The following is a 14473-nucleotide window of genomic DNA, read 5'->3' on the forward strand; positions in this document are numbered from 1 at the left end:
AGGATTTCTCACTGGCTGAGTCGTGGCAGTTTCTCACTGGTTGGGCTATTGTGAGGCAAGTGGAAAATCTTCCTCCCTGTTCCTGGGGCAGTAAAGTAGCATCTTACTGCTGGCCTCTGACCCGAAAATAAGTTGGTAGGGCAAGAGAGCTCCCTTCTCTGCTCTCCCAACTCTATTATAAATGAAGTTTCCTCTATTCAGTTTCACATTATGTAAGATGACGATGTTAACTAGACTCACCGTGGAGCACGTTTCACAATGTATACAAATATCAAATCATTATGTTGTACATCTGAAACTAATATTACATGTCAATTATACCTCAATTTAAAAAATAAGTTTTTAGGGGATCCCTGGGTGGCGCAGCGGTTTGGGCCTGCCTTTGGCCCAGGGCGCGATCCTGGGGACCCGAGTCCCACGTCGGGCTCCCGGTGCATGGAGCCTGCTTCTCCCTCTGCCTGTGTCTCTGCCTCTCTCTCTCTCTCTGTGTGACTATCATAAATAAATAAAAATGTTTAAAAAATAAAAATAAAAATAAAAAAATAAAAAATAAGTTTTTAAAAGAAAAAACCTCACATTATGAAAATTATCAGTGAGCATAAAAGTAGTAAAATGATTTCAAATACGGTTATTTAATGCAAGTACTAAAAATCATTATCATCAGGTAATGATGCTTTAACTAAAAAAAATAACATTAAATATCTAAGTGGAAATCCAAAAGAAATATGAAAAAATACCTGGGAAGCAGGCCAAAGGGTTGCATACAGGAAATGTGAAGAAAATCAAACACACCTTAACAGAAAAACGGGCAAATGACGATCAGATGCTGAACAGTAACAGAAAGAAATATGCAAGTGGCCAACAAACATAGAAAAAGTTCGACCTCTTCAATAAATTTAAAAATGCAGTTTCAAACAGCAGCATGCTACTTTTACTCTTTGAAGTGACAAAATACTTAGAAATTGCAATGTTCAGTATTCTCTGGGGTGAGGGAAAGGAGGCCAGTGGTAGTAACTGACAGCCACATTTCATGCACTGCGGTGGGAATGTACATTGTGACAGTCTGATATGTACAGTTTTAAAATAGTCACACCCAGGCAGCCCGGGTGACTCAGTGGTTTAGCGCCGCCTTCAGCCTAGGGCATCATCCTGGAGAACTGGGATGGAGTCCCACGTTGGGCTCCCTGAATGGAGCCTGCTTCTCCCTCTGCCTGTGTCTCTGCCCCTCTCTCTCTCTCTCTCTGTGTCTCTCATGAATAAATAAATAAAATCTTTAAAAAAAAAATTAAAACTTAAAAAAAATAAAATAGTTACACCCTCCTCTCATCTAGGTATTCCACTTCTAGTGTTTTTTCCTAAAGAAATAATCACAGTTGCAAAGATATGTGTACAAAGATATTCACCAGAGCAATATACATGATACCAAATAAACACCAGAGATGCATTAAACCACCAAAAGTAGGAGAGTAATATTTAAGCCATTTTTAAAAATCACATTTCAAGGAATATTTAATAAGGAAAAATGCTCAAGATATGAAAGTAATGAAAAAAGGGTTTAAAACATTGTATCTAAGATAATACTAATTTTCTAAAAAGAAAAAACCCCATATGTGTCCAAGCACAGAATGAGACACTAGATGGAATTAAACCAAATAGTTATGAAGAATATGATCTGTGCATGGTGACAATATGACATATTTGTATTTACGCTTTCCTATTGTTTATAAGTTCTTTAAAGTGGACACGCACTAAATTTCATCAAATCCAAGGTGCACCTTTTTTCTTCATATTTAGTATATTCTGAAATTGGACTACATCTTCAGAATGATGGCATCTCTCCCTGGATGGCATATAGTACTACTTTTGTACGTAGCAATAAAAAATAAAACAATACGTATCATTATTTTGGAAAGATCCAAAGGATAATGTTCAATGAGGAGATCCTAAGAAAAGAGGCATTCATTCCTCAAATTAAAACGATGGCACACAGCCATCAGTGAAGGCGGTATGAGCTTTGGATGGTTCTGTAAACCTTCCGCAAAATACATTCTTCCATGGGAGTGAAAACTATCCTATAAAAACAAGCACAGAGGTGAAGATGGCCTGAGGATACACGACTTTCCCCCTCTTGTTTCTAAATTAACTTTTATGGAATGCTTAGTTTGTTGTTGGGTTGTAAAGAGGATAGATTCTTGAGGTTAATCATTCTTTTTCCCACCTTATGAACTTTAATCCCACTTTGGCAAGAGCTGCCTTTAATCTTCCAGACTGTAACTCTTCCCAAGAAACAGCAGGGCAGAGAAGCTTTGGGAAACAGAGAGATGAGAAGGGACACAGGTGGCTTGAAGGGGCAAACTTGAATGAGTAGTTTTCTTCTCTTTCCCCCTTTGAACAGGCAGGCCCATCACTTCTGCCCACTAGAACCACCCTAATGAAGTTAATGAATAAAACAGAAGCATCCACTTAAACCCTTGGTTCTGTTCCTCCATATACCTCCTGCCTTCCCTCTCGATTCATTCCTATGTCACATCTCCTTTTCCACTGGCACTTAAGGATGGTGGCTTTGGTTTCTGGCTTATACCTGGGGACGAAAAAAGGATGACCTCTACAAATACATGGCAAGTTCCCATTATGTACAAGGCATTAAGTGCTGTTATGCTGTGTAATAATACAGAGAAGACGGTAGTAGCTCTTAAAAACCTTAATTCTAACAGATAAGACCTCTGAACCAATTACTACAGTCCAGAGGGTAAAAAGAATTACTGCATCTACACTGATTGGTTGATGCCTCTGCCATCATGGATATTAAATTCTTTAATGTCATCCTAAATAAATATACGTAGACAGAAAAATCCAACAAGGTGGAGGGAAGAGCGTAAACAAATAGAAGGAAAAATGTTTGTGCCAAAGCCAATTTTAGGACAGAATTATAGGACAAGGCCACTACAATGATTTGACTGAGGACTATAATTTAGGTCTTTTTAAAAATTTCTCAATGTTTCTAGGGTCTAGAGGAATTATTCCACAGGAAGAATTTAAGGAATCTTCCATCATGGGGTATAATGCCTGGCCTTGAAATCTGCTACAGGGACTGTTTCAGGAATGTGAAACTCATTCCTTGTCATCCTGAACTGAAGCCTGCAACAAGAGTCAATTAAAAACAAAAAACAAAAAACAAAAAACAAAAAAAAAAAAAAAAAAAAAAAAAACAAAAAACAAAAAACAAAAAAAAAAAACTTCCTTTATGGCTTCCATTCTTCCTATCTTTAGAGAAGTGGCAAAGATCACACACAGGATATGCAATCAAATCAAAAGCCTGAAAATTTCTTTTCCACAGTTCATGCTTTTAGGAGTTATGTTATATAGATCAAGAGCCAAAGAAGGCATATTAAGACTGCCAGCCAAAGGGAAAAATTCCACCCAAGCAACCCAGGAGCAGATTTATCCTAATATAGTATGGCTCTAACTAGATAAAATATGACAATAAAGGATCTCAAAATTCATAGCAACTCATCCATCCTCAGCCTAAAAGAAACCAACACAGTTTTGTTACCTTTAGTAGATTTTTAAATAAAAGATCTGGAAGAGAATGTACAGATTGATCCAGACACCGTATCACTTTGGAAAATTATGTGATGTCACATGGTCATTTGAACTAGATATTAGGAAGCAAAGCATTGGTCACTGATGGAATGGATTGCCATGGAAGATTCTAAAAACTGTCTTTGGAGATCCCAAGTAGTAAATGAATGGCCACCCATTTGGGGGAGGAACTTCATAAACTTTTCCAGCCAGGAGCTTTCCTTTTGCCTATATGTTTATGTTGCCATGATACTGGGGGGAAGGGGGTACCAAAACTTTGGTTTATTCATCTACTCAATAACTCCAAAATTATTAATAAAGCATCTATCTTCAAAGTACTGTTGTTAGGTGCTATGGAGGTTACACATTTTTAGGAACCTGAAATAGGATAGACAGAAGATATTTTTAGAAAATCCAAGGAAGAGAAAGACATGAGACCCAGATAAAAAACAGAATAGCCAAGGACCACAATGAGAAGTCTCAGTATGATAACTGTAACTGGTGACTTTGAAGAAGTAGTAAGACGAAATGACACAGACAGCACTAGGGCATGATTATCCTTTCAATAAGAATAACAAGAAAGTCTTGGTTCAAACACAAAGCAAGCTAAAATGGAGTATGACTCTGGGCCTCTGAAGAACTATAAAATCTTGACCTGACATTTGTAATATTCCCTTTCAATGGGACAAGGTTAGTGATTACTATGGATTCTCATTTTCTATTTATGGATCCAGTCACTTTGAATAAAGGAGACACACATAAATAACAATTGTTACATACTGGTTTTCAAGTTTCAGATTCCATGTCCAAAGAAAGCAGGGTTGTCTTATCAAAATTATAGATCAATGTGTAGACATTATTAACTTCAATGATGTGAAAGTAATGATATGGCTGAAAGGGAATTTCCATTTCCCGTTTTACGTCCTAAGAGTCAAGAGAGTGTCAAGAGAGATATACGATATATCTGCTGTAAGATAATCAATTAGAAAAAACAAAAAAAACTAAAGTAAATGTTAACTAATAAAACTTAGGAAGAGTGAGGGGTGCCTGGGTGGCTCAGTCAGTTAAATATCTGATTTAGGCTCAGGTCACGAACCCAGAGCCCTGGGATCCAGCCCTGTGTCAGGCTCCCCACTCAGCACAGTCTGTCTGTGCCTCTGACTCTCAACTCCTGCTCTTTCTCTCTCTCTCTCTCTCAAATAAATAAATAAAATCTTAAAAAAAATTTTTTTGGCAAGACTGAGAGAGTATAAAAAGCCACATCCCCATTTTCATTTTTCTTCATGGAGGAATAGACAGTGCTTCAAGCTGCTAGATGGGGAAAGAGAGCAATATTAAGTATGTGTTTAAGAGTTAAGGAGGTGATCACTTAAAGAATAAAATGCAAATACATTGAAAAGTGGTTACTTCTAAGAAAGAGAACTCGGGGACAGGTGGCAAGGGGTTCTTCACTTTCCATTTTAGATCATCCTCAACTTTTTGAACTTGTATTTCCTAGTCTACATATTATTTTTATAATAACATGAATGAGGTACTGACAGGAAAAGATCTCCAGAACATATCATTAAAGAAAAACAGCAAGTACTAGAGTAATACATATAATATAGCTTATAAGATCCCATTTGTGTGTTTTGTTAATAAAGTAGCAACAATATATATGTAAATCATATTGGTATAACTATATTTATGCTCATGTTTACAAAAGGACCACAAAGAAATGTAAATGGGAACTTCCAAATTTTATTCTGCATTATTCCGTACTATTTTAATCCCTTACAATGAGAATATACGTGTATTGATATATTACTTGCTCAGTTACTTTTCACAGCATTCTGAAAGATCCCGCGACTACGTAATGAGTAGAGCTGCACAATTTGACGGAAGAAAAAACAGCTTTAGTCTCAGAAAAACCTGTATTCTAACACAAGCTTCACTAGGTCCATCGCTCTGAACAAGTTACTTTGCCTCTCTAAGCCTCCTTTCCCTTTTTATAAAACAGCTTTATTGAGATATAATTCACATACCAAGCAATTCGTTGAAAGCATATGATTCAATTTATTTTAGTGTGCTCATGGGATTGTGTGACCATCACCACAAATGAATTTTAGAACATTTTCAGACCCCTAAAAAAACCCACACACCATTAGCAGGCAATCCTCATCAATTTTATTTTCTGGCAAAAAATAGGGACCCAAGAGAGAGGACTACCTACTTGATGGACTTATTGTAAGAAAGAAAGGAAATATATCAAAGATTCCAGCACAGTGCCTGTCCCTCAGTAGATACTCATGCACTTCAAGTAAAGTTCAAGACATCAGTGATAGAGAAATATACACCAGGACTGGATACACTAGAAAAGTGGAAGAGATAGAGAAATCCTTTCAAGTACCTGGGACTCCTACCCTAGGAGCAAATTCCACAAGAGATGCATGCCCTCTCCCCAGTTTTACTGAATACAGACGAATCAGGTATCGAGACAAAAAAGCACCAGTTTGAAAATGTCAGCATTTGGGGTTACAGTTTTAGAGTGAAAGTTTCAGGAGGACAGATACATCCTCAACCAAAAACACGATGAGCAAGAAACAAATACTGTAGTTGCTGAGAAGGTAAGAAGAACACCACAAGTTCGTATTGGACGAGCAGTTCAAACTATGCTGTCATGTTTCCACTTTTCAAAGTGAAAATAAACATGACAGGTGCTCATTTGGCTGTTCGAGCACTTTCCACTGAAATGGCAATTCCTCAAGCTCACCGACTGCAGCCTGAAGTTATAATTTATTACTGTTTCTCCAGTATTCCCTTGCCTCGGCAAAAAGCAGAACATAGCACCTACGTTTCAAGACCCATGAGAGGTAATAAAGTATAATTATTTAGAATTTATGATTAAGCCATAAATTACAGGCACTTTTTACTTCAGCTGGTCAGTCAGGAGTTGGGGGAGGAAGGGAATGGGGTCAGAGGAAGAAATAACAAAAGCCTTTTCCTTTGAATAAAATGTCTACATCAGGGCAGGATTGAGGGACACCTGGAGGATTTACAAAGATACCACAGTCTCCAAGCTAAGTCCCAGGGGAGCCCCAATTAAGAGGCTTTAAATTCCTAGAAGCCTCTGTTCTTCTGCTCACAGGGCAGCAGACTCCAACTGGAGTGCTCATGTTGACGCCAAAAATAGAAGCAAGGCGTATTTCCAGGTTATACCAAATCAAACGTTCACAGAGCTCTGGGTCTTGCTGTTCTGAGCCATAGGCATTTCAAAGAAGGTGAACCTAATCTGTAAAACACTACTGGCCAGGCTCTATAGGTAGACTCATGCCTCAACCAAGGTAAGAGTATGGTTACCACAGAGCTCTGGTTCAACTCTTCTCCCCATCAAGAAGCAGTTGGTGAGATCGCCCTTTCTTGCACTTCCTTTACGTGGTCATGGAAGTATATGTATGGAACAGTGATGGGCAAAGCTGGCAAAACTCAGGGCCTGAGGCAGGGTAAGAACATAACATTCAGCACTCTTCTGTCACCCACTTGCCTCCTGGGTTCTCCTGTAATGCTATGGCCCAGCTCCCCATCTTCACAGTTGGTCCCCACATTCAAATCGTAGTTTGCAAAGCTCTTTTTTCTCTGGCCTCCCAATAACCCAAGGAAGCAAGTATCAAGAAGCTCTAGTTGTCCGGGGAGGCAGAGACTCGGGAGAAACATGCACAGTATGTAGCCAATAGACAACTCAGAGAGTCTGGGACCTGGTCACCTGACAGGAAATGGCCTTTCATCATTCTGCCCAAAACTGTTGGTGAAGTAAAGCAAAGCCAAATAAAGAAACAGTGTGTATTTCAATTCACATTGCTATTTTTTTTTTTTTTTTGCCACGGAAATTTTACTTGGCAACTAAAGCTTTGATAACTTTTTGAAGCTTTGCGATAACTTTTTGAAAATGAGACTTAATTTGGATTGAAGGAAACAAAAATAGGCCAGAGAGAACAGTCATGAACAGTGACAAAAAATAATAAATGAAGGGGAGGGGATAAAAAGGTTTACCTCAAATGTTTGTCTAGTGCTCACCTTTGTCCTGAAACATCCCATCTCTACACTAGGCTCCTGGTTAATGAACATAATTTGGTTGATGTCCCTTGAACTGTATAATCTGTTCTACAAAAAAACAAACCCACAGTTTGTCTCCAAGCCACTTTTAAGTCCCTAACTCCCTGGTAACATTCAGTCTATGGAAAACATCTGTGGCAAAGTAAATCATCCTACTCTGAGAAAGACCAGGGTGTATTTTTTTCCTCTAAGTGTGTTTTGAAGTCCTGGTTGGAAAATTAGTGAAAATTGTAAATCTGTTTGCAAATCTGGTCATGTCTAACTCTGAGATTAGGGCAAAGATTCCAATTTAAAAGTAAAACCGTGACAACCTCAGTTAAGCGTGTCCTCAGGCACTGCCAGCAGGGCCTTCACTCACTTCCACAGGCAGTGGATTTATTACAGGCACCCGACACGTTCCCCATCAGACACCCCTGGAGTATTTACTTGAGACAGCAGGGTTCAGTCTGCACTTCCTCTGCAGACCAATATATTATTATAAATTGAGCTAAACTGTTTCCTTTTCATAAGTGCTATGAAGTTCAGATTTCAGGTATCAGCACAGGGCCGAGGTCCCTCCACAGGGCTCCATATAGGATCTGGATTCTAACAAGTAAAGAGAAAAAGTAGCAACAGACTATGGTGCCTTTTATTTTTGTTTTTTTCTTTTTTTTTTTTTTTTAAGAGGAGATGGTGGGAAGTTCATTACAGAAACTGAATAATAAAGAAAATAATAATCTTCTTTAAGAATAATAAAGAAAATACATTAAAAATGAATATATTAAAAGCACATTTTAGCTACACTGTGCTGTGCCTGGCCCAGATCGGTAAGGTATCAACTATTTCCCCTATATCTGAAGAAGGCAGGAGCTGGAAAATCAGGAATAGATATTGTATCTTGGATTATCAGCTTCTATAAAATAACAGCACTCACTTCTGTTTATAACCTACAGTAGTTAAAGGAACAAATGTATGTTTTAAAATGTATATTCATTATAACATATAGGTAAAAAAGGCAAAAGACAATGTAATTAATATTTTCATTATTAATCTATTTCTGAGGAAAGAGAAACATAACTTTAAAAAGAAAGGGAAAAGAAAGAAGTGTACAGAATACTCCATTAATACTCCATTAAGGAAAGAGAAGTCTTTCCTTCCTGAACAATTTAGTTCTAAAGCCTTTAGGTGAAGCAGAGGCATCACGGTGAGGGAGGGAGGGGAGGGCCCAGGAGCCCAGAGTGGGGATCCAATAGGAGGAAGAGAGGGCCCTTGATGTGGGTGTCAAGGCCCAAATGGGACAAAAGAACAAGTCCCAACCCATGCACCCTACTAACTGTGTAACCATAACTATGTCACTACATCACTTTAACCCAAACTGATTCTTGGGCAATATAACTATCATCTACTTTTTAGTGCTATGGAGATGATTAAAAGGATGTCTGACTTGTTAGTTGCCAGTAAATGTGCTCATTATTCACATATTACTATTATTCCAGATACACATACGTGCAGACGGGAAAAAAGACTAAAAAAAAAAAATGGGAAAAAAAAAAGACTGAAAAGGAATATACCAAAACAAGTATGAACCTGATTTTTATACTCTTCTTTCATTTCTTACCTTTCAGTGTTTGTTTCCTCTACAAGGAATATGTATTTTATTTACTCTCATAATCAGAAAAAAAACACAAGATGTTCTTAAATAAACAGAAGGTAGCTGAACTTTTAAAATGTATATTTACTACTTTTATACGCAGAAAATTAATCTAGCAATTTAGAAGAGCACCAAATGATTCTCACCTCTTTCAAAATTACAAACTGCTAAATAGAAACTCTTGAGCAAAGTATCCAAAGGCAAATGGTTTATTGGCTGAAATTAAAACTCATTTATACTCAAGGTAAATATCCATATCCAAATGCTACATTAAAAGATGAGTAATAATCTATAACCTACAAATGATGCTTATCAATGGGGCAGGGACTTCAAAATAGATACTTAGTTCCCAAGGCAAGCAGGAGAGGGTTTCAGGAAGAGATGACCTTCAGCCTAAAAATCTTCCCACACAGCAATTTCAGCATATTGGAATCAAGTCCCTTTGTGTGTATTGGAATCAAATGGTCCCTTCTAGAGCAGGAAAAGCACTATATGTGACACCTGCAAACCATCCTAATCCCCTGTATCAACCCAGTTATGTTAGGCAAATCACTTAAGAAAAGAACAATCTGGGCAGCCCGGGTAGCTCAGTGGTTTAGCGCTGCCTTCAGCCCAGGGCCTGATCCTGGAGACCCAGGATAGAGTCCCGCATCAGGCTCCCTGCATGGAGCCTGCTTTCCCCTCGGCCTGTGCGTATCTCTGCCTCTCTCTCTGTGTGTCTCTCATGAATAAATAAATAAACTCTTTAAAAAAAAAAAAAGAAAGAAAGAAAAGAAAAGAACAATCTCCATACCATCTCCATGACAAGCTTAATTACTAAGTGAATGAGACTATGTATGTGAAACTGATTCGTAAACTGTAGAGCAACCTGCAAATGGAAAGAAGAGATGTAGGACTTACACAGATTAGTATTCAGCAAATGTAGCAATCACCCCACAGGAAGAAGTGAAGAGGTAAAGGGACACAACCGTAAGCACCACTGAAGTACACATCATGGGAAAGAAATTCCCTACATAATGATCTTCTTGTCTTGCTGCTGACAAAGAGAAAGTCTCAGATTGGTACCATTATACAGTTACCTCTCTAACAGGGACACATGTCCCTTTTTCACAAAGACAGAACAGGACTCAGGATCTTCAGCAAACAAAAACAGCAGGTACTTAATGCTATTTTACTCTCTATATATTATTAAAACTCTTCTAATTATAAACCAAGTGATATTGGTCTTCTGCTTAAGACTGTGTCATAAAATCTCCTTCTAGGGGCAACTGGGTGGCTCAGTTGGTGAAGCATCTGCCTTCGGCTCAGGTCATGACCCTACAGTCTTGGGATCAAGTCCCATATCCGACTCACTGCTCTGTGGGGAGCCTGCTTCTCCCTCTCCCTCTGCCTGCCACTCCCCCTGCTTGTGCATGCTTGCTCTCTCTCTGTCAAATAAATAAATAAAATCCTAAAAAAAAAAAATTTTTTTTTAAGTAAAGCAAATCCATTTCAGTGAAAGAAAGTGAATTTATTTTAGAGAAAAACATTACGTAAGTAATAATACAGGCAGCATGGGGATCTGGCTAGAAACTCGAAGCTGACATGTAAATGACTGAAATTTGGAAAATGCTTGATGAGATAATACCCTAAAGAACTAATCCAAACTCTGAATTTCTAGAAGGCAAAGACCAGGTTTTATCCATCTTCAATATCTCCTCCAGAACCTCTAGCAACATGAAGAACGTAGTGGGCCCTCTACAAATACTCAATTCATTGAGAAATAATTCTTATCATAAATACCAGCTTTGAGCCTTGGGGTTCTCCAATTCTAAAGCTAATACATGAGTAGATTCCCCCAGGCAGGTAAGAGTAAGATAAACTCTGGATAGTCAGGAGCTAAAGCCAATGACAGAATAAACCTAGGGAGGCTTTGTAAGTAGAAAAGGATACTATCTATATACTGTGCACTGGAAAACAAGTATAAAGTCCAAAAACAAAACAAAATGCTTAGAGCAAAAAGCCAAAAGCAAAAGCTGCACAAATGCCACAGCTTCTTCGGTTAGCCTAAGCACAGCTGAAATACTCTCCCCAAAGAACCGAATGACAAGTGGAGAGAAAGGCCTTGTCTCAGGTCATCTGGTCCTGAGAAGAAACTAATTTCAAAACTGAAAAAAAAAGTTTCACTACGACCTTGTACAGACAGGGAAATCATCTTACTATTTCAAACTGATAAGCTCATTTGGACAGCTGAGTAACTGATGAAAAGTCCTGAAAATTTTAGTACATTTGGGAACTCTATAAACAATTAGAATGGGGGAGAAAAAAAGTAACTTTCACAAACGAGCAATACCTGAAAAATAAGGAAATAAAAACAAAAAAAACTAATTCCACCATATAGAAGATTCAGTATTGCTATAAAATACCTAAAAAGTTTATTTGAAAAGACATTCTAAGGACGCCTGGGTGACTGAGCTGGTTGGGCGGCTGACTCTTGCTTTCAGTTCAGGTCATGATCTTATGGGAGCCCTGCATTGGGCTCCCAGCTTGGCAGGGAGTCAGCCTGAAGAGTCTTCTGCCCCTCCCCCACTCACTCGCATGCTTTCTCTTAAATAAATGAATAAATATTAAAAAAAAAAAAATAGACACATTCCAAATATGTAGCCAGTAATCTAAAACTTAGATAGTATAGCATTGGTATAGCTTGCCCCTCCTAATTACCAAGCATGAAGTAGCAGTCTCCTTGGTGAAGGGGTATTGCCAAGCCCGGAGTCTCTATGTCCCACGAGATCTTAAAACCAACATGCCAAGTATCAGGGTCTCTGCCTTCGAGCTGAGGGTCATCCTCACTTTCCTCTTCCGGACCTGTCAAAAAGAGAAGAGCCAGATCAGAAAGGAAATGTGTCATCTCCAGTTCTGGGCTTTATAATCTTTAGCTCAGGAATAATTAAGTTTTAATAAGAAATAGGAAGTGAGCTAGATCCTTTTACAACATATATTTTTAAAAGACACATTGTTTCAAATATTTTTAACATGTACTTTATTCTTTAATCAAAAAAATCTTTAAATGATGGGGAAATAATCACCGGTACCAAGGAAAATAAAAGATGATTTATTCAATTCCATGCAAATAAATTAGGTAATCTAGATTAAATGAACAGTTTTTTAGGAAGACAATAACTATCAAAATCACTCCCAGAGGGTAGAAAAGCTAATGAAACCAGAAAAGATAGACAGAAAGCTACAAAGAACTATCTCTTAGGAAAACACAGGTGTCAAAAAGTTCCAAAGAAGAATTCTACCAAACAATTAAGGAGTGGGTTATTTCCATATACTTAAATTGTTTAAGAGCACAGAAAAAGAAGTTCCCAAATTCTTTTTATGAAGATAGAATAATATATATTAAAAAGCAAAAAGAAAACACACACACATACACACAATCTCACATCTGAGAATCAATGCAAAATTCTTAAACATAGAGAAACAGAATCCAAAACTAACAGCATATTAAAAGAATAACATTCCATGACCAAGTAGAACTTATCATAAGAATACAAGGACAGTTCAATATGCAAAAGCTTAAAATTCATCATATTCACAGATGAAAACAGTCACCAGAGTTACACAAAATATTCAATAAACACATCCTTCCAAAATAAATAAATAAATAAATAAATAAATAAACAAACACATCCTTTCATAGCCAAAACATCAATAAAATAATAAGTGGACAGGTTCCTTAACATAATAAAATACAGATCTCTCTCAATCACAAGGCTACCATCATATTTTAATAGGGAAACATTAAAAATACTCCCAAAGTTAAGAATTAGAAAATAATGTCCTTTATCATCACAATGACTCATCACTATTTGGTAGGAATGACCAATCCAAGTGTGCTCTCTGGAGTTGCATAATAAATGAGCAATAATTAGATAAAAGAAAAGGTGCTTTTTTGCAAATACTACTTTTATCTGCAAATCAACCAGGAAAAATATATCCCAAGCAATAGTCAAATTTAAGAAAATGTTAACTACAAATGTGTGCATATTAAAACATCCAGCAAGATTCCTAAACATGGGGAGGTTTGGGTGGCTTAGCAGTTCAGCGTCTGCCTTTGGCTCAGGGCATGATCCCGGAGTTCCAGGATCGAGTTCCACATCGGGCTCCTTGCATGGAGCCTGCTTCTCCCTCTGCCTAGGTCTCTGTCTCTCTCTGTGTGTCTCTCATGAATAAATCAATAAAATCTTTTTTAAAAATTCCTAAACATTTATTATCTATAAGAAAAAAATTGGGGCAACCCGGGTGGCTCAGCGGTTTAGTAACACCTTCAGCCCAGGGCATGGTCCTGGGGACCCGGAATCGAGTCCCGCATCAGGCTCCCTGCCTGGACCCTGCTCCTCCCTCTGCTTGTGTCTTTCCCTCTCTCTCTGCATTTCTCTGTGTCAGTCATGGATAAATAAATAAAATTTTAAAAATAATAATTAAAAGAAAAAGAAAAATTTTTTAAAAAATATTATTGAAAAAAAAATGAAAAAAAAATATTATTGAAAGACACAAAAGAAAGTTTAAACAAATGTAAAGGCCTATTATGTTCTAGAGACATAAACTTGAATGCCATGGGAATGTCAGTTCTCCCTAAATTTGTCTATAAATTTGATAGAAACACAATAAAAATACCAACAGGATTGATTTTTAATTAAGTGGGGTTGGTAACTAGACAAGCTGATTCTATAAATCACATGGAAATATAACAAGCAGGCATAGCCAGGGAAATAGATGTTTTGTTTTTTAAATATTTTATTTATTTATTCATGAAAGACACAGAGAGAGAGAGGCAGAGATATAGGCAGAGGAGAAGCAGGCGCCCCACAAGGAGCCTGATGTGGGACTCGATCCCAGATACCATGATCACGCCCTGAGCTGAAGGCAGACACTGAACCACTGAGCCACCCAGGCATTCTGGGAAATAGTTTTTAATATATAAAGAGCTACTGCACATCAGGAAGATAAAGATCAACACTCAAACAGAAAAATGGGTAAAAGTTATGAAGACAGAACACATAAAAGGAAATAGGATAAGCATGTAAACATTTAAAAGATGTTCAAACTTATTCATAAGAGAAATGCAAATTAAAGCCACAACAAATATTTTTAACTTGTCAGAACAGATCAAACACTTTGATAACA

The 14473-nt window shown here is 37.6% G+C and overlaps 1 protein-coding gene across 2 annotated transcripts in view; it reads right to left on the bottom strand.

The window, feature by feature from the left end:
* FTO (FTO alpha-ketoglutarate dependent dioxygenase) overlaps window positions 1–14473 on the bottom strand; it is a 380608-nt gene that overhangs the window by 228026 nt on the left and 138109 nt on the right. For both annotated transcript variants that reach the window (XM_041765302.1, XM_041765303.1), the window contains exon 4: window positions 12005–12148. In XM_041765302.1, the coding sequence (XP_041621236.1) occupies window positions 12005–12148 (144 nt within the window). The remainder of the gene's footprint in view (window positions 1–12004; window positions 12149–14473) is intronic.

Source organism: Vulpes lagopus, chromosome 8 (genome assembly GCF_018345385.1).
Source record: "Vulpes lagopus strain Blue_001 chromosome 8, ASM1834538v1, whole genome shotgun sequence".
NCBI classification, from domain to species: domain Eukaryota; kingdom Metazoa; phylum Chordata; class Mammalia; order Carnivora; family Canidae; genus Vulpes; species Vulpes lagopus.